Source organism: Glycine soja, chromosome 17 (assembly GCF_004193775.1).
Source record: "Glycine soja cultivar W05 chromosome 17, ASM419377v2, whole genome shotgun sequence".
In the NCBI taxonomy this organism is placed as follows: domain Eukaryota; kingdom Viridiplantae; phylum Streptophyta; class Magnoliopsida; order Fabales; family Fabaceae; genus Glycine; species Glycine soja.
Genome location: NC_041018.1, coordinates 5,747,035 through 5,767,191, shown reverse-complemented (window position 1 = coordinate 5,767,191; position 20,157 = coordinate 5,747,035). Strand labels below are relative to the sequence as shown.

The window sequence follows — 20,157 nt, the reverse complement described above, 5'->3', positions numbered from 1 at the left end:
TGTATATGCTATGCTTCGTATTACGAAATGGAACCAGTACAAAACTTGAATTGGCTTATGATCCCGTTCATCTTGGACGTAGGTAACTGTGCAGAAATGAAAAACACGATTGAATTTAAGGAGGTATAACCTCCACTTGCCTAGTTATAATTATCTTTAATTATACTGAAAATGATTCCAGTGGAAAACCACAAGCATACTAAATGTCACTTACATTACATGTGGATGGCAAATAAGACAGACCTTGATTCTGCCAACCAGTAACTATAACTTCATTAATTGAGAATAGTACATAAGTTTACATGCTCGGTAGCAGACAGCCAAAATGGCTCAATACTATTATTTACAAGGAAACAGATCAAGAGTCATTACAAGTCTTGAAACCCTCACAACTGTAACCAGGATAATTGTGTAATACTTTGCTTTCGACCTTTCTTCACAAATTCAATCATAATAGTCAACGAAAACAAGTATTTTAAGAGAGTAGTTATACATGAAAATTTTTAGTTAGCATCATCTGCAGAGAAGTCAGGCTCAGGGGGTTTCTGTAGTTTCACTAACTCCCTGGCAGTCTTGGCAAGTCGATTGCGATGTACACCACGTAGGGTGTGCGCAGCAAACTTTGAGGCTAACAAGGCAGCACCAAAGCTGTAGGAACTGCCTCCAACATTTTCATGAGCTCCGTCTGACTCATCTTCCTTTTGACGAAGCTTCATAATTTTCTTTTTGGAATACCGACGCCATGCTGCTTGAATAAAGCATGCAGCCCAGGTCCTCCATTGTTGGGAGTAAAAACGGAAAGTGTGTTGAACCTGTCTACTGTGAAGGCGCCTAAACTGACTAGCAACAAATTTTAACTCATCAGCAGTTAAGGCAAAAGCCTCAACCTCCATTAATGCCTTAACTGTTCTAGTAGAAGATGGGAGATTAGAACCAGATTTGGGATCCAGGGCCCAGGTTAAAAGCTCCTCCCCACAGAAGTCAGCCTCTTTTAGAAAACCGCGGTTGAAAAATCCACTCCTCCCACCATCTGTGGTAACACTCTCAAGGCGACCACGTATGATGAACAGCATCTCATCAACAGGATCTCCTTCCCGAACAATGTAAGTATTCTCCGTAAATAAACACGGTTTCAATCTCTCACATATAGCATCAAGCAATCTCTCATCCATACTCTCAAATAGTGGAACCTACAAATCCAAGAAAAGCAATCAATGAATTAACAAATTCAGATGCTCAAACATAATTTGACAAGTTAATCTATGAGAGATCAATTCCAAAAAATCTCATAGAGAGGCCTCTGCATGATGTAATTCTAAAAGAATTTGAAAAGCAAATCTACAGAGTCAGTGAAATAGAGAAGAACCAAATAGTTGTCCTTGTGCAAAAGGACCAAATACACAACCTTGGGTGGTTGTTTGGCTGTAAATACTATAACCAGTAACCATAAATATTGAACTGATTAGTTTATTCTTTTAAGTATAATAAGTTGGCCCTTAGTTTGCCGGAGAAAAGAGTGGTCTTATTTAGTCACACATTTCAGATAGAGGGCCTTCTTGGTATTTTGTTTATTTTCAAGTGTTTGAAAACATACCCTCCTCACTAAGGCCAAACAGAGATGACGCTTGATATCTCTCCGAAGATCCTTTGGTAGACTCTGAACTAAATTTTCTTCATCTACACCACGCGTTGCCAGCCACTTATATTGGTCATACCGTCTCACACGCTCTCTAAGATCTTGTGGGAGTAAGCGATGGTGCATCCACTGTTCTGAATCACGCCTTTTGACTCTCATTTCCTCAAGCCTAATGGTGAGAGACTGAAGATATGTCTGTAATCATGGGAAAAAGACAGAGATCTTAGTATCATACTTTAGGACATAAACTTCAAAGCTATTTATTTGCAAGGCCATTCTGCGATATCAAGAAACAATATTTTGAACTTAAAAATATAAAGTGCTCAATGATTTGAAGTATACCTGCATGTTGCCAATCAGAAGGGCAAAAAGGATGAGGCCACTTATAGCTAGTGCTATTGAAAAGATAACCTCCCCAGGATAGGTGCTAGTTTGAAGTCCCTGGCCAAGTGTACTGCAGTGAAGTCAATGAAAAGTTGGGTATTGGTATATCAAATAAGGGGAGAGAAAGGGAGGCGGTAGGGGAAGAAGAAGCCAAACAAATAATTTCTTCTATAGACTAAATCTGAAAATGTAGAGCACATACTTTAGCCAAAAGCCCTACTATTTAAAAGTAGACTCCCCAAAAATACTCAGTATTTGTAGAAACTAAAATCAGGTGACTGGTAATGTATTCAACTATTTGCAGAACCAGACCTTTCACTTTTCTGAATTGATACAGAACCAATATCAGTTACCAAAAAGAAAGGTTACAGATTGAATCCGTCACTTAGTTTCTGTAATACCGGAAAATATAAGATAAAAGGAAACGCGACAGTTTCTTTGAGGGACGTGCAAACCTCCCACTCTTTTTGCACTCAAATTCTGGCTAAACCAATTTTATATCCTCTTTCCTACATTAACCGACTCCCAGAACTCACCAAATCCCTTGCCGTGTGTGCAGATTGGTATAAGCCTCTGCTCTTCTCACACTCTTCAGCCTCAGCAGTCAGTACAATTCCCTTAGTACCCTTCCTACTTTTTCTATTTTACACATTTGTAATAGGAGGGTGGCTAAAACTATTCAAGCAAACAAGTATTTCCATAAAACACTTTGGCCAGAAAAATGTTTGAACATGGAACTAATAACCATATATCCTATGAACATAATAAAATGATAAATTTTGTAGATCTAGAACAACGCTAATTTTACAGACTAACTAAACAAAGTTTAGAACAAATCTTGAAACAGGACAAAACTGTGTTGTGGGACATAATTTATGATGGGAACCGGCCCAAAGAGAAGAAACCTTTTCAGGTTTATGTCAGTAGGCCCAAGAGGGCAAATGGGTCTAATTTGGAGTAGACTTTTGTGAAGGGAATAAGTTAGTTAGAGGAGAAAGAATTGCTGAGAGGGTTCTGGTATAAGAATGGAGGGGTAATGATTGTGGGGGATATGGAGGAATTTGGTAATGGAAATAGGAGTCCAGAGAATCTTATCTGACTTTGGGGGAGCATTTACTCTCATATCTTTCTGCGCATTCTCTGTTTCTTGCTTGTTTCCTTTTTTACAGTCTTCCTTAGATATAAAAGGTATCAATTTATCACCTTTTTAGATTCAAAATAAGAAACCAATAACCTAGATGTAAAACTACATAAAAAGATAAAAATTAATAGATGTTCCTCGAAAGGCAATGCCATTAATTTTATTAATTTCATTTATTGACAAAACTAATAACCTACTTTCAGAAATTAATTTTAGGGTTTGTCTTACAGAACAAAATCAACAAATGTTGAGAGATCATGAACCCTGGTAATAACAAAAAAGGTTAGTAATAAGATAATTTTGAGAGATCGTGGAACCCTGATCTGATTAACATCAAATAAAATATAGTTCAAATAACATAATTCATGCACAATGCAATTTGGCTGTCACAACTTTATCCTGACCAGCACGTCTCATTTAATGAAGGGTGGTCCATAACTACAACCAAAGATAAGATTTCATAATGCCCAACTAGTTAATAGAACATATAATTCCTCCAATGGTTTAAAGATATTCAAATTTTCTATCCACTAAACTTTTTAAACAAAACATTGACACTGTATTTGGATGATAAGAAATAGGGGGGATGGAATTAGAGAAGAGAAAGTGGAAAAAATATAGAGCTGTTTGCTCTGTTTGGACATGTTGAAAGAAGTGGATGGAGAGAGAAAGGGATTGATGGGTCCCACAAAAAAAACATTTCCCACCTCAAGGGATTGGGAGAGGGGGGCTGGTTTTTTTTAAAAATCAAATATTTTTTTATAACAAAAAATATTTTATGATAGGAAAAATTAACGGGTAAAAAGTTCAGAATTTTTGGGGTTAATTTTGTTGTATTTGCATATTTTTTCACAATTTGTTTCTTTGTACTCTCTCTTCTACTCATCCAAATAAGCGAAAAGAGACTTTTACACTTCTTTCCTTCCTGTTTCTATCCGTTCAAACAACACAATTTTCTTTCTTCCCTAATTCATTCTTCATCTAAACAGTGTTAACAAAAAAAATGTTCAAGAGGTTCAAGTGCAGCCCAAATAGAGTTTAATTTACCTAATACCCACTCCATTACTGATGCAACAATAACCAACAGTTTTTCCATCTAATTTGCTTAAACTAAAATCACTAAATATGTTGCTTGATAACTAAGTAGAAATAATATAATCACCGCAATGAGAAATACATACTTCTGGAGAAATGCTTGGTATATCAGTATTCAGGTCAGGCTTCACATAAAATATACTTGTTTCTGTCTTTCTAATGGCTGTTAGCCTGTTATGGTATGCACGACACAAATGTCCAAAGGAAACAAACTTAATTACCTCAAATTCTGGAGCCCCCACCATAAACAGTAACAGTATTTGGAGATGAACTTCTTAGATGAAATGATGCCAGAAGACAAGACTTGCCCAAAAATTCCATAATCAAAATGCGCAGGATCACCATCTGCAGAGCACCTTGACTGAATATCTTCACTTGTTTTATTCCAAGCACTATAACCTTCCATGTGCTGGTTCCCACAATATAGGAAATTTTTATTGCACCTAATGTCACTGCAAGCCTTCTGCCAGCATGAGTCATTGCGTTCAATAGCTAACAAGTACCAAAAGGCACCAACTATCTGCAAATAATCATTGGAGGAATAAGGCAGGGATTTACCAGAATTAAGCATCATTAAAAAAACAAAATAAAACAGAAACTTACATGACTGGCAAGCATGTATAGCAGCAAATAATATGCAGCCCCTGCCCATGCAGTTTCAGCAAAGACACCAGCTGTTCTCTTAAGCTCTGAAGTCAATGGTACCATTCGGAGAAATCTCGGAACATACTGAAGCAAGATAATGAACAACAAGGCCTGCTTTGTTGCTAGTACATCTGAACCTTTTGACCTCTGAAGAAATCTCCAAACCACAATCTGAATACAAGAACGAATAAAAGACAACAAAAGTAGGACTGAGTTTTCTTATACTTCTCAAAATTGCAGACAATAAGGACAAGCATTACAGTTATGCAAATATCCGCTGTAACCTTTAATGGATGTCCACTAAGCAGTCACAAAGAAGTGTTTTTGAATATATTAGTGAATGTCTGGTAAACAGTTGCAAGTTTCAGCAGAATACTAAAAATAGAAATAATAATCAAAAGTTAAAACAGTTCAAATAAATTTAAAAGTGAATACCCTTGTTTATTAGTTTCAAACCAAAGGAAACAGAAAAACAATGGGATTGGGGGGGGGGGGTCTATCGTATTAATGACAACAACCCTAGATCCAAACACAAAAATAAACATGCAGTGGATATCAGCTATGATATTATTTTATAGCAATCCAAAGTGAAAGATAACAAACTACAAACATGTTTAGTACAAGAGGGTCATAAATCAAGCAGCATAAACAAAAAAAAGTTGACTAATGATAATAACAGTTTTTTCTGACCTGTGGTATCGGCAACACGGATAGGAAATCAATGATGAAATACCGCTGCAAGTATCGCTTGGCTATCTGTGCTGAATCTATCACAAGCTCACCACGCCCAAAGACACGAGAAGATGGAGCAATATAAGCAGTACGAAATTGGAGAGCCATGTGTAGAAGATAGAAAGCATCAACCAATGTCCTTAAGGTTGTAACTATTGTTGCCAACTTTCGGTCTATGCCAAGACAATGAAATGAATCATTAATGACTGGGAGATAAAAAAATAGTGGATCTATAGAGACGGCCAAAATGCATGAGATAACAAAAAGTTTATTCCATAAGAGCAGAAACTTGTCTTGAGGATCAAATATCTTCTTTTCTGACACTTTAAGATCTTCTGGGAACACAGCCCTAGATACTCCCAACCCAAGCGATCGCCCAATTGATTTCAGCCCTTCAGATCCCCTTCTCATTCCCCTTTTGAAAGACCTAGAAGTTGTGCTGTTTCCATGACCATGGCTTAATTTATCAATACTAAATCCAGATTTGATAACTCCGGCATCAGAAGATGAAGATAGTGTAGAATCCAAGGCCTCCAACCTAGAAATTAACAGAATGCACAGAGACAGATCACTTCTGTCTGAAATTGCAGCTAAGTATTTGCATATTCATAAACAGGAATGCCAAGATCAATTCTAGAATCTAGATCAGAGAAAGGCAAAGAGGACATCAATAAATAAGAGAATGCTTTATCAAATATCATGAGAGACTTAAGGTCACTATGAGTTAAATACTATAAACATTAATTCAATTTAAGAAAGCTACATCAACAAGATTCATGTAAAGCATTTTAAAATTACAACATTGCTGGTCAGAAACTAGTTTCTCAGGTTCAACCGGACAGCCATCTGGGTAAATTCCAAAATAGCAAATTTTCTACTTATACCGTTAAAGCTTACAACTCAACTAACTGAATGAGTGACATAGCAGATGGTCAAGTGGTTATATATCCTTGCATGCTTTATGGCCAAAAAAGCAATTAAATATACTGATGCAAAAAGTTTATTTCATGTTAACATAATTTATCTTTGCAAATTGCAATAACCTAAATTTATTCTAAAGTTAGAATTTAGAAATTGCAATAACTTACACAAGCTAAGAACATGCAAATAAATATTATTAGCATCACTATCTTCTCCTTCATATCTCTACCATAACTTTACAATGAAAATATATTGGATACCTCAAAAAATTTTCCCGCTGGCCACCCATGTATTCTGACTTGGGACCACAGTCAAACATCTTTCAACAGTTGATCACATACGAACAACCTGCAGAGAAACAAAACCAAATTCAAAACAATGAACAATAATGTTAATAATATTCCAATTGTTCATTACAGCCTCAGGGTAGAGGTTTCTGATTCAAATCTGGAAAATATATGTTCCAAGAAATGCCATTGCACAGATTTAAAACTAAAGCTCATGTTTACCTTCTTCGGGTGTTAAACCACAAATGTATATCTACACTTTATAGTGAAGATCGATTGCACCAGCCAAATGAACCTAAAGTTTGCACTTGCTTGTTGTATCATATCATCTTCCTTCCAGCATGATATTTGTGAAGCTTTTCACCCTCTAAACCAAACTGCTGTTTACTCTATACTTCTCATAAAGTATCTCAACATAGTAAAATCAAAGGCCCATACTCTTAAGCTAGCATTAAAAGTCCCTGGAAGTACTATTTTCTACCTGTTCCATCCATAGAGAAATAATCATTGCCAACTTTCTGCCTCACTTCACCCACCTCTAATTTCTTGATTCATAAAGCAGATCAATGTCAAATTAATACTCTGAAACAACTATTTCAAAAAATTTAAAAAAAGATAGTTCATCCTTAACCATTATATTACCAGCTATTGGTAATCAACCACTCATCTAAGCCTTATCACACACACACACATAGATATATATAAAATTGTAACAGTACAAAATCAAAGTTAAGGTAGATAAATTCTTAGGAGAAATTGTCATGAACTAAATGTTAATGGAGTAAACTTTCTTATCCCTTAAATATCAAAGACGCCGCCGGTGAGGAATTGTCGTCAACGCTCATAACAGGAAGTTGGAGTAAAAATTGTCCAAAAACAAAACCAGGAAAAGTTAACGAAAATTCTCTTTCCAAATCTTATCAACAAAAAACAAAATATTAAGATTCCTAAAATTTCTCCGCCTAACCAAAATTCGCGGTAGGGTTAACTGTCGCTGAAGTCCAAGACCAAAAAGGACCAAGTAAAACCTCAACAACTCTCTCCGACCAATATCCAAATTAAAATTCCATAAACATGCAGCAATTTGAAGCAAATAGATTATTAGAACGCGAAACGCTGATTCATTCCATTAAAGACTAAGCAAGGAAAGTGAAAAAAAGGAGGGAACGAACCTCGACGGAGAGAAATTAGCGATGCCGAACGGAACGAGAAGACGGAGTACGGAGCGAGAAGGCGAAGAAAGCATTTATGGCGGAATCTCAGAGATTAAGTCGCTGTCATCACAAGAGCAGAGAAAAGGAAAGAGGAAGCAACGCAGCCAGACATTAAACCAAAATAAAAATAAGCGCCATTAGGGGGATAAATAAGACAATAACAATATTCATTAAATTATGCACATTAATGTCACGCTCTTTTTATTGACTAAAAATACATTTTTTCCTTTTTTTTCATTTTTGTTTTTAAGCATAAAATTTTTATCCTTAAAATGTACTATTTATTAAATTATATGGTGTTTCTCTCAGTTTTTTTACAGCAACAATGTTAATTTTAGTATGTGAGAAATGCCAATGGAATGTAATATCTCTCAGTTACGTGTAATAGTAAAGTGACCCAAATATTAACTAGGCCAAACAAATATATTTTAAAAAATTAAAATTAAACTTTTTATATTTAAATAGAGTTTAATCACAATATATCATTAATTAAAAAATATATAATTTTAAAATAATTATTGTAAAAGCTAATAGACTTATTATTATACGTAATAATTTAACATAAGATAACCGCATAAAACACTCTATACCGTAAGCATACTTATTTTTTTCATTTAGATAATTACATTAAAGAAAAATAAGATGAAGAATAAAAATATATTTTATTTGATTATAGAACAAAATAAGTAGACTCAGTGCGCGTCGCGGTGCCAGCCAGAATACATAGTTAGATTCTTGGCTTTTTATTGTACCTAATTTGATAAAATATTTTTAGAAAAAGAAGAAAGAAATATAAAATCCTAATGGGCTTACTTTCCCACTCATAAAAAAAATTCTAATGGGCTTGAAATTTTGTGACTATTATGAGTTATCCGATATCAGACAACCAAAAAAGTAGCTGAAAAATAAATTCTACATTGACACTTTTTCTTGGTGTCAAGCTTTTCTCGAAAATCTCCGGTAGGTTTTCACCTTTTTGTGGCGCCTTAATAACTGTCACGAGGAGATTTCCAATAAAAAAATTATATAGAACTAGGGAAAGAGAAACACTATAACCCAATAATCGAGATTACTAACCCGTAAATTCACTGCAACTCATCCAGTTTTGACCTGTAAAAAAATGGGACTGATCAATTTCTCAATTCGTTTTTTTTTAATAATAATATTTATTTTGATTGTTGATACATATATTTTATTTAGTTAATTTTTGTGTAAATAGATTATTATATAAAATTTAATGCAATGCATTTAATTTTTTAATAAGTATTAACTATTTAATATTTATAAAAAATAAAATTAATTAAAATATATTTATTATTTTATTCCTTTCTTAATTTTGTCTTTGACGAATCATCAATTCAATCCAAACATATGTGGGGTCAACTTAAATTTTTAATCCACTTTTCTTATATGAGATTGGACAATTCATTTTTTGAGGGTCAATGACAGATCAGGAATGATTGATTCATTTTGCTGATTTTAATTTCGTGTCTTTATATATTTTAAATAAAATGATTTTACTTTATTTTTTGATAAAAAGTAACTAACAAACACGAGAGTATTGAATATTTGGAGAGCAATATTTCCTTAAAGAAATTATCTTTTATCTTTGGCTTAGTGATGGAAACTTCAGTTACACACTGACTAGAGGCGGATCTAAGAATGGATCCATGGAAATACATGGCCTCCTCAAGTTTGTGATTATTTTTTTTTTTCAAGTAGATATTCATATTATCAATTTATCATATATTATATATCTTTGTTTTAGTCTTTTTGCAGGCCCAAAATGTAAAAATCTTGCATTCCCGGATAATACTTTGGCCTTGGCCAATTACAACATTTCCAACATTATCTATTAAGTAAAACATAAAAAATATGTTAATAGAAATTAAATTTATAATTATTTATTCATAGATAAGCCGATAAATCATTAATACATTTGATTTGTTTAGTTAATTATATTAATATTATTTTTTATATATCATTAGTCAATAGATATTATTTTTTTTTTAAATTATCAAAATTTATAAATATTTAATATATAAATATTTTTAATTTTTTTCAACAGTTATTAATTTTATTATTTTGAATAGTTTATATATTTTTATTTTTAATTTACTAATTTTTAATTAAATTTCATTAATTATTATGCAAATTATTTATATAATTTTTTAAAAATTAATTTTAACATACAAATTATTTTTGCTCTAATTATTTATGTAAAATTGAAAGATTTATATATTAAATATTTTTATTTATAAATTTTGATAATTTTAAAAAATTAATAACTCTTGACGACCAATGCATATGAAATAATATTAATATAATTAACTAAATAAAATAAGTGTTTTATTGTCTTTGTCTATGAATAATTTTATGTAAATAATTAGAATAAAAATAATATATATATTAAAATCAATTTATAAAAGAAATATGTAAATGATTTACATGTTAATTTATGAAATTTAATTAAAAGTTGATAAAATAAAAAGTGTAAACTATTCAAAATAAAAAACATATAAAATGATGTAAAATAAAAACTTTTATATATGCAATATTTTTAATTTATAAATTTTGATAATTTTTGAAAAAATTAATAACTCTATACTAATAATACATTAAAAAAATAATGTTAATTATAGGTTTGATTAAAACTTTTGGGAGAGACAAGACCTCATTTTTATAAGCGACTTAATTAATAAATTTGTCTAATTCCAACGTACTGTACGTCAAATGTCAAATTTATAGTACTTTTTTTCTTGTTCAGTGGCAATTCAGCTATTTTCTTAAAAAAGACAAACAGATGTATATGATAATTTTTCCTACCTATGAATCAACTTTATTGTTTTGTACAAGTATATATTTGTTTACAAAACACTGATCTCGATTTAATCTAGATGTAAAACGAATTATTGGATGAAAAATTGATTAAATTGACATCAATTAATAATTTGATGAAGTGTCAAGAAGTTTCAAAAGAACTTTAAAAAAAATGAAGTTTCAAAAGAAAGTCAATTACAGGAACAAAAAAATGTAATTTAAAAGGAATAAAATCAAATTTATAAGCACCTAATTTTAATTCGGAAATTATTTAATTTTTTTTATCTGTTCGAAAATGGTAAACCCTTGCTGAAGTACTGTTGGAAAATTACGTTCAAAACGAGAAGGAAAGAAAGAACAAGTGAAAAACTCACGCTAATAACAAATGTTGCTTAATACGCCGAAAACTAGATCTTGATTCATGAACATTTTCTCAGGAAACGGAAAAAAAAAATTAAAACTCATGTATAGTGGGCATTTATTTCAAGCTTTGCATGTTCTTCTTGCTCATATAAGGAATATAAGAACTACATAATATTTAGCGCAGTCTATCGATGATTAATTAATACAATTTGAAGAAACATAATAAAAAAAACCAATTCTTATATGATTCTGACTCTTTAATTGCAATGTATGTATGTGTACAATTATGTACTAACGTGCTTTATTAGTAAATTTTGTAGGTAACGGTGTTTATGGAGGAGAAGAATATTTGTACATGGGAGTGGTAGGAAGGATCGATACAAAGCGAAAAACAATGAGTTATGTACAAGTGGAGTTTCTAGAGATGAAGTCTATGACATTTTAAACGTCCTTTGGTTGACCTTCCGAAATAGTTTGAAGGTGTATTACTGAAAAGGTCAAGAACAACCACATTTTCATAATTGATTTCTTTGACTTTTATCTTAACTTTCTGCCAAGGTCAGGAATAGGGAACATTGAGATTTGAAGGTACGGAAACTATAAAGTTAAAAAATACTGTATTAACTAAGAAAACTAAAGAAAGTTTTCCTTAATTAGCTTAAATTATGTTTCAATATTCATTATTTAAATTTTATATATTAATTTTATAATGTTAATATTTTATATCCAATAATATAATGAACACCAAGTGACATTATTTTAGCACTTTGTACTAATAAAATAAAATAAGTAATCAATTGATACTTAAAGACAATTTCTGGGCAAATTAATAAACTAAAGCATTGGATCCGTCTAAATGCATTTAGCAGGCTAAAAAACATGCACATAAGTGGAAATTATTTTAAATGCGTAATAGTAAAATACACAATAGTGAGAAGCAGTGAACTTATTTCATTTGACAACAATAATGACATAGGGGATGAGAATAAGGCAGGTCAGGCTTTGAAAGACCTAAGTCTGACCTATAGTCTATTAAAGACTTTTATTTTGCCTCAGACTGTCATTTTTTAAAAGCTTGGTGTGGCCTGATAGCCTTTTTAAAAGCCTTTTTCAAATAAATATTTAATATTTTATGAAGTAGGAATGTAATAAGAAAGTTAAAAGAAAAGGAAAGTCAATAAAAATAATAAGAAATATAAAAGGACACATGAGTGACACCTAAATTGTAATTAAAGTCTTACTTGGTTATAGCAGCCATGTGTAATCAAAGTCTGATAGTTTCAAAAAAAAATTAATTGTATCCAAAAAATAATATTATATATTGGTATCTAAAAATAATATAAATATATATATATATATATATATATATATATATATATATATATAGGCTGACCTATCAGATTTATAAGGCTTTTTAATAAGTCTAGACCTGGTCTATTTAATTTAATAGACTTTTAAATAAGTCTGAGCCTAACCTTTTAATCAAATGGTCAGATTTTATGTAGGTCAAGTCGTAGACCTCTGTAGACCGGCCTGATTTATTTACACCCATACGTAGGAACAGCAAACCCACATGCATAAAAATCCAAATGACTTATTCAATCTCAAAATTACCAAGACGGGCATTGAGTTTAAGGGCACAATTGCGCAATCAAAAGAAAACGTCCAAACTTTTAAAAAAAATTACAAAAATGAAAGCGAAAATGCATGCTTGACCTGAATAACTAACCCCACAACCACAAATATATATATTGCATATATAGTGATTAGTGACGGAGGCATTAACATGCAAAATTGCGAATACACAATACTCTCAATTTAAAGCAATAACATCAACCACATCATAACCCCGATGAATCCCGCACCTGAACTACTAGTAACACCTTGATTATTTGGAAGTGGCGAAGGTGATGGTGATAGCAACGATGATGGTGGCGGTGAAGGCGAAGGAGATGGGGAAAGAAGATTCTTTTTGGTTTTGTTCGACGATATGACAAGCACAGCCAGCTTTAACCCCATCTGGCAATGACTCTGATTTCCACTAATGAAGTGTCTGAATCCAGGTTTGGTAAGCATCACCTTGGTGTTGCCACCGTTGAACACAATGTGGTATTTCCCCACCGTGTTGCACCCTTGATAATCCGTCTCATTCACTTCGTGCACTGACTCTGTTCTCTTTTCGTATTTAAATACTGTGTATAACATACAAAAACAGCAACAAAAAATGAGTTTTAACAATCATAAAATGCATACATAATGCCACAAAGAAATAAAAACTCATCATACGGTTAACAGATTAATAATACTAGTCAAAAAAATTAAGATGTGGTACATTTTATATATATAACTTGCATGCTTACTATTATCAACATTAATTAATCTAATTCCCTCCCAACTCGATCACTTTCATATTTTTTTTTTATTGCTCTTCATTTTCTATCATATAAATCACATAATATTATATTTATTACTTTCTTTTTCTACTTTTTCTCTCAATCCCTCTCTTCCTCCCTCCATCCCAGCTTACCTCAAAATGGAATGGATGATTAAGATTATTCTATTGTATGAGGAGTAACTCGTGAAAATACGTAGTTAACGTGAAAAATGAAAATGACAGTAAATATACACCGTCATATTTTAATAGTCAAGATTACAAAATATATTTTAAGTAATCATATGAAAATGTATCTTAGTTTTATAAGCTCTTTTATATCACTATTTTTGGTTGACGTACGACGTAGGACATAGATTTATTTCCAACACTAAGTAAACACCAAACATGAGACATATATGTATAGGAAATAAAGAAAGGAGTATAATATGGAGAGTAATTACTGAGAGTGTCGCCGATTTTAAATCGGTGAGAGTTGGCCCAATGGCTGAGTGAATCTGGTTTTGAGAGAGGAAACTTCCAGGATTTTTCACTGCCTCCAACCACATATTTTTCAGCTTCAGAGGTGGAAATTAAGAGGCACATTGCGAGCATGACCAAAAATGGAGATGCATTTGGAAAACATGAAGCCATATTGATTAATTGAATATGGGAGAGAAGTGTGAGAGAGATATGCAATGCAAAGCAGTATAGTAGTGGGTTTTGGCTTTTCCAATTAACGATTAATAAATAGGGTATGCATGTTGTGAATGACAGCCACTTGACAATTGGATGCAACATCACATTTTGGTAAAGTGGCGAGCCAACATGCGTGAGTTTTAAAATAAAGGAAAAGCACCTTTTCGATACCTTTTAGGATGGACCACGTAAATTTTATTATAAACGACTAAATTATTAATTAAAGTAAATGAATTCCCTAGTCACATTAGTGCATGGGTTTGCCAGTTCATTTTTTGAGGGGTTAACTGTTTTTTGGTTTCAAAGTAGAGGCAGCTGGTGCCTGGTGCAGGGCGTCACATCGTCACGACTCACGGCAATTTCATCTTCGTGAATCGTGAGTTCGTCTTTCTGATTTATGGCAATCGTAAATGGCACATGCTAAAAAATAATAAAATCATTCTGTGCGTGTAATATTACAATCTTAATAAACAACGAAAAAAATCTTATAATCTTAAGAATTTAATTAGAATGTATCGCATTGTAGAAAATTTTTACATTACCTTCCAATAAGATGATTGACTTTTAGACCAAGAAAATAAGGAATTTCGTTTTTTACATTCGAGACCGAAACGAGTAACTACCGTATATTAATAAGATTGTGCAATTATGCTTTCAGCATTCAATTTTTTTGAATTTACAATGTATACAAAATTAGTGGTAATTTTCTCAAAAAATAATTAGTGGTAATAATTCATTGCAGTTAAAAATTAATTGCAAAGAACTCTGATTTCCAAAGGCTAACATAGTAACACTTGCAGTATTTCTTATAAAAGATCCTCCCCTTAATTAAACTCATTTTGTTATGAGCAATACTACGTTGCCAAAAGAAATGGCCAAAATTTTGACCAGATATTAAGGATGGATGTTGAATCAAATAACCTTATACGTATATCCAAAAATTAACAAGATATCTTGCCCGCAATTTAAAATTCGATGTTTTTAGCTGCTGACATCGATTAATCACATTCGATGTGAAATCATACCAATCAGTGATAGTTTAGCTTCTTTTTTTATTCAAGTACCGAAATTGAATTCACTTCAATCAAACAAAATTTGGAGTTACAGATACTTCAAATCATGTTGTGGAAAATCATATAACTGAGAATCACAATCGAAGGTCGAGCTAAATCTTATGTGTTTCATTTTGCAAAAATCTCGAACATAATTTAAAGATATCGATGCATTTGTCGCAATAAATATTTGAACGATTCGCATGGATTATTCACTTAGTAAGGTGAGGAAAATTAAATGTACTACACATGATAAGAGTTACACCTTACGCGTTATTCTCATGGTGAACAGAGGAAAGAAGCTTACCAATATAAATTAAACAAACCAAATTGCGTCAATGTTGTCTTACGATGTAATGGGGATCTACGGGGATAATCAAGTTACTCATCAAACAGAAACATTCATGACAGGTTTATGTTGTTCCCTCATTTAAGGAGAGTCTTCGCAATTGACTTGACGTTGAGTTTCTTGAGGTCAGTATAGGACTGTCCGCAGCCCACAAACATTACTGGAGCTCCAGATACGTAAACCATTGAGAGTGCAGCTCCCACCTGATAAAGAAAACATGCCAATAATATTTCATCAAGAAGAATGAACAACAGCAACAAAGCCTTATCCTTCTACTAGGTGAGGTAAACTATTCAAGAAGATCGAAATGCTCAGCCAAAATTGAACTTCCTTGCAATTTAACTCGCATACCTTATCATCGATAGTGTCAAACTTCGTGAGCAAGATCCCATCGATCAATCTGGGTGTGGGAGATGTTGAGAGGTCGGCTAATTTCTGCAATAAAATAGATGGGTTCAATAACTGAGATATAGGCAAAGCTGAAACAAAAACAAAATTGTAGTTGGACAAAAATATTAATGTAGAGCCAAACCTGGTTGAATTTCGAAAGCTGATCAACTGCATCATTACCAACCAGTGCTTCTCCAACAAATAAGATAAGGTCAGGATTGTTGAGGTAGACGAGCTTTGACAGTGCTCTCATCAATGGTTCATTATCCTGAAAACCAGCAGTGTCATGTCAAATGAACATGTAAAAGCATTGAAATAAACATAATCATTGCTATCCAAAAATATAGCCAAAACCATTCAATCTGAAACAAGAATGGTCCTCTATTCCAATATGCATAAAATAAATACAAAGTTCATAATAGGGAAGTGACTGCAAAGATTATATACTGAGATAACAAATCATTGGAGTTCCCTGGTACTTTTTACATTCTCATAAAATCATTAAGCTCTTGACTATAACAATAGCTACAATAGTTACCTGCATACGGCCAGCTGTATCAACTAGAACCACATCTGAACCATTGCGCACAGCTTCCTGAATTGCTTCTTTTGCTACAATGGCAGGATCTTTTTCATAACCCTTCTCAAATATAGGAATCTGGAAAGGGAAATTATAATACAACATGCTTCCAGTAACTGATTATGATATGAAGTAAACGCATTAATTTTTAAGTAGTAAAATCAATATAAACCTGAAGTCTGCGTGCATGGGTCCGCAGCTGCTCAACAGCTCCAGATCGAAATGTATCACAAGCAGCCATCATGACACTGACGTTGTGTTGCAGAAGCCAGTAAGCAACCTACACAGTTGCAAATAAAATAGAATATCTCCCACCAGTTAAAAGGCAAGCCCAGCATATGATTTTAAATAAATAGGAGAAAATAATATGATTTTTCTTTACCTTAGCTAGATTAGTAGATTTTCCAACTCCATTAACTCCAACAAACACAACAACATATGGCTTCCTTTGCTCCTTGGCAGCATGAACATCCCTCAATATGTCAATGGAACGCCTAGGGGTTAAAATACGAACAAGTGCTTCTTCCATTGCTGTCTGCATTCAATTTTTGAACAATATCAGTATGAATGTTATGGAAGCATATATATAAGGAAGAAGCCAGAATCAAAATGTTGATAGATCAAATGATAGGAACAAACATGCACTGTTGAAGATATCCTTGTAAACGAAGCTAGCTTTTTGCCTTCAAGACTTGCTGCCACTGACTCACATAGTTTCTCAGCTATTTCCTCGGCCTACAAGAGACACAGAATGTAAACAAAATTAGCAAGTTTGAGAATACGAAAAAGCAGCCAATGGAACCATTTACATATTAATTCTGTTGAGGGTAAATGCATACCACATTCTTGGTCATGAGCCTGTCCTTCAGAGCTTTCAAAGCTGGTTCCAGGTCTGACTTCTCCAAATTAGCCTTTCCTGCAATACTGAGCACAAGGATGTAGAGGAGTATTCTTATTAGTCATTTCAGTTCAAAGATGATAATTGCAAAGTAGAAAGTTATAAAACTAAAGTTTTTCAATTGGTCAAGCAAACAATGAAATAAGCTTCAAACCAGTAGATACCAGCAAAAAAGAAAATGGAAAGAGGGCAGCATCCCTAGATTTACAAAATGGAGCTTAATTTATTTCATTCCTTTATCCTTTCCCCCATCAATTTATGTCCCCAACTCCAACTCCATTCCTAAATTTCCTAACAACACGACAAGTTTAATTACCATAGCATCTTGATGATGAATGTGTATCTTAAGAAGATTACCACACATGATGCATAAGAACACGGGGAAAAAACATCATTAAGGTTCCAATTCAATGAAATTTAATACATAATTTTTATTGCCAGTACCAGAGCACAGGAAATCATCATTAGAACAATCCAATTCTCCAGGTATCTCATGTAACAGAAACAATGAGACAAGCAACAAAATCTTCACATGAAAGTAGAAAAATCAATTGCACACCACATCCATATATCATTTTTCAAGCACCACACCATCAATCCTTTATAAACTATAAAGCAAATGAAATGCACAATATATATACAGACAAATTTCACTACATGTCCAATGCAAATGCAATCTCACTCACCTCTGGAACATCGAGGAAAACCAACCCTTCTTTTTAGCCACAGGCATGTTATCCTTTCCAGTATCATCATCATCATCTTCAACCTCACTATCACTGCTAAGAATCTCTTCTTTATCCATCATACTCTCTCCTTGCTCCTTAGCCAAAAAGTCAGCGCTTCTATCCCCATCTCCATCCACGTGATCAGTAAAGTCCAGTTTGGTTTGCGGCGCCGGTTGATCCCAAACCCTGTTTGGCTTATCCACCTTTTTGGGCTCTCCCTTGGCAGCAGCAACAACAAGAGCATCTTTCTTCTTCCCATTCCCATTCCCTTTTTTTCCTTTAAGCTTCTGAAGCCTATTTACATCAAAAGCCCCAACATTGGAACTCTCATTCTCTTTCCCAATATTATTATTCACACTACTCTTACCACCACTATGGTTAACATTAGCATTAGAATTAGAATTAGCTACAGAAAAATTATCATTCTCCAATTTACGCCCTTTCTTCCCATCTCCATCACTTTTTTTTTCTGATCCGGCGTTTTGCCCTAACCCCTGCCCCTGCCACGTGCCGTTTTGTTTCCTATTGGGAGCCAGCGCGGGGACAGGGTTGGGTTTTTTGAAATTCTCGGAGCGAGACTCGGCCTCGATCTGGAGCTGCTGAAAGATCTCGTCAAAATCTCGGTAGGCGGTTTTTTGGGGGTGGTAGAGGCGCGAGAACTCGCGCTTGACGGCGGCGAGCAAATCGTCGACGTACAAGAGGTGGAGGACGCGTTGATAGACGGCGACAAAGACGAGGCCTAGGTCGTTGTGGAAGGTCCATTTGAGAGAGTATGCGGCTCCAGGTGCGTCGTAGTTGAAGGAGGCCGCACCGGATCGCTCCTCCAGGAGGCAGGATCGGATCAACGTGTCGATCGGAGATCCCCTCAGGGCGTTGCTGAGGTGGTTGCAGGTCCAGAGGATGAGCCCTCCGCGCGTGAATATCAGCAACTGCTCTAACATCGTTGAATTGATCACTGGGAAGGGTGAGAGAGAGAGAGAGAGAGAGGTTTTCTGATTTGGCGAATTCGCGAAGCTGATGAAAAGAGAGAGAAAAAAAAACGAAAAATAAATTTTAGGATACGGAAAATGCAGAAGATGAATATGACACGTGCTAGATTCCAGGGACGCGGTGCATACCTCGCACGCCGTTGTTGACTCTCTCTAACGGTCTTACCCGACGTCGTTTGGAGGCTGGCCCTTCCTGCTGGGGAAAGGTTAAACACAACAACTTAATTTAGGGATCATTTTGAAGAAGATTTCAATATTTAAAAAATCTATTTAGCATGATTTCTAAAGGTTAATTATATTTTTATTTATTTTATGGATCATTTAAGATAAAAATTTAATAGTCATGCATCCAATCATAAATCTTTTTAAATTCATCATAATGAATGAATATAAAAAAGTAGATAAGATTTTTTTACTAAGATAAAAAGTATAATAGAATGTAAAAATGTGTTTAGTAGTTAAAATATGATAATTATCATTTATGATACCGTGACTTAAATATGAATTTGATTCTCGTCTCACATTTTTTTTTCATTTTTGATTTTGTAGGTTTCTTTTTTTAATTTTATCCCCCAATGAGTTCACATGTTTTTTAATTTTTATTATAGCAAGTAACTTTTATTGTGTGTCACAACAACCAAAAATTATGCCATATAATTTCATGTTAGAAAAAAATATCATGCCATCAATAGTGTCACATTAACATTGACATCATAATAAAAACTAAAAAATACATAAAAATAAAAATGAAAAAAAAAAATACATGGACTAAAAAAATTGACATATTTGCATACACAAAAAAATGTATAAGCCTTGAATATTATATATAAATATAGGTTAAAATTAATATAAAATAAAAGGAA

The 20,157-nt window shown here is 33.4% G+C and overlaps 3 protein-coding genes across 5 annotated transcripts; all 3 read right to left on the bottom strand.

The window, feature by feature from the left end:
* Positions 1-195: 195 nt before the first annotated feature.
* Positions 196-8,178, bottom strand: LOC114394023 (probable cyclic nucleotide-gated ion channel 5). Of its 3 annotated transcripts, none has more exons than XM_028355565.1 (9): positions 8,014-8,178; positions 7,064-7,386; positions 6,815-6,902; positions 5,592-6,171; positions 4,860-5,072; positions 4,478-4,776; positions 1,979-2,090; positions 1,595-1,831; positions 196-1,190 (listed from the first exon to the last, which is right to left on the bottom strand). In XM_028355565.1, exons 3-9 carry the CDS (start codon positions 6,871-6,873, stop codon positions 504-506), a joined length of 2,187 nt encoding a protein of 728 aa, XP_028211366.1. In that variant the 5' UTR covers positions 6,874-6,902; positions 7,064-7,386; positions 8,014-8,178; the 3' UTR covers positions 196-503. The 3 variants fall into 3 exon arrangements, with proteins under 3 accessions (XP_028211366.1, XP_028211364.1, XP_028211367.1); XM_028355563.1 differs by having other exon boundaries at positions 7,064-7,322; XM_028355566.1 differs by lacking the exon at positions 7,064-7,386.
* Positions 8,179-12,812: 4,634 nt separating this feature from the next.
* LOC114392547 (early nodulin-55-2) lies at positions 12,813-14,428 on the bottom strand. The gene is made up of 2 exons (XM_028353719.1): positions 14,074-14,428; positions 12,813-13,430 (listed from the first exon to the last, which is right to left on the bottom strand). Exons 1-2 carry the CDS (start codon positions 14,408-14,410, stop codon positions 13,057-13,059), a joined length of 711 nt encoding a protein of 236 aa, XP_028209520.1. The 5' UTR covers positions 14,411-14,428; the 3' UTR covers positions 12,813-13,056.
* A 1,084-nt stretch (positions 14,429-15,512) lies between these two features.
* Positions 15,513-19,246, bottom strand: LOC114392546 (signal recognition particle receptor subunit alpha-like). Its single transcript, XM_028353718.1, has 9 exons — positions 18,264-19,246; positions 17,519-17,603; positions 17,319-17,414; positions 17,062-17,214; positions 16,852-16,959; positions 16,638-16,757; positions 16,242-16,367; positions 16,061-16,144; positions 15,513-15,912 (listed from the first exon to the last, which is right to left on the bottom strand). The coding sequence occupies exons 1-9, from the start codon at positions 19,244-19,246 to the stop codon at positions 15,787-15,789; spliced, it is 1,881 nt and encodes a 626-aa protein (XP_028209519.1). The 3' UTR covers positions 15,513-15,786.
* Positions 19,247-20,157: the final 911 nt, after the last annotated feature.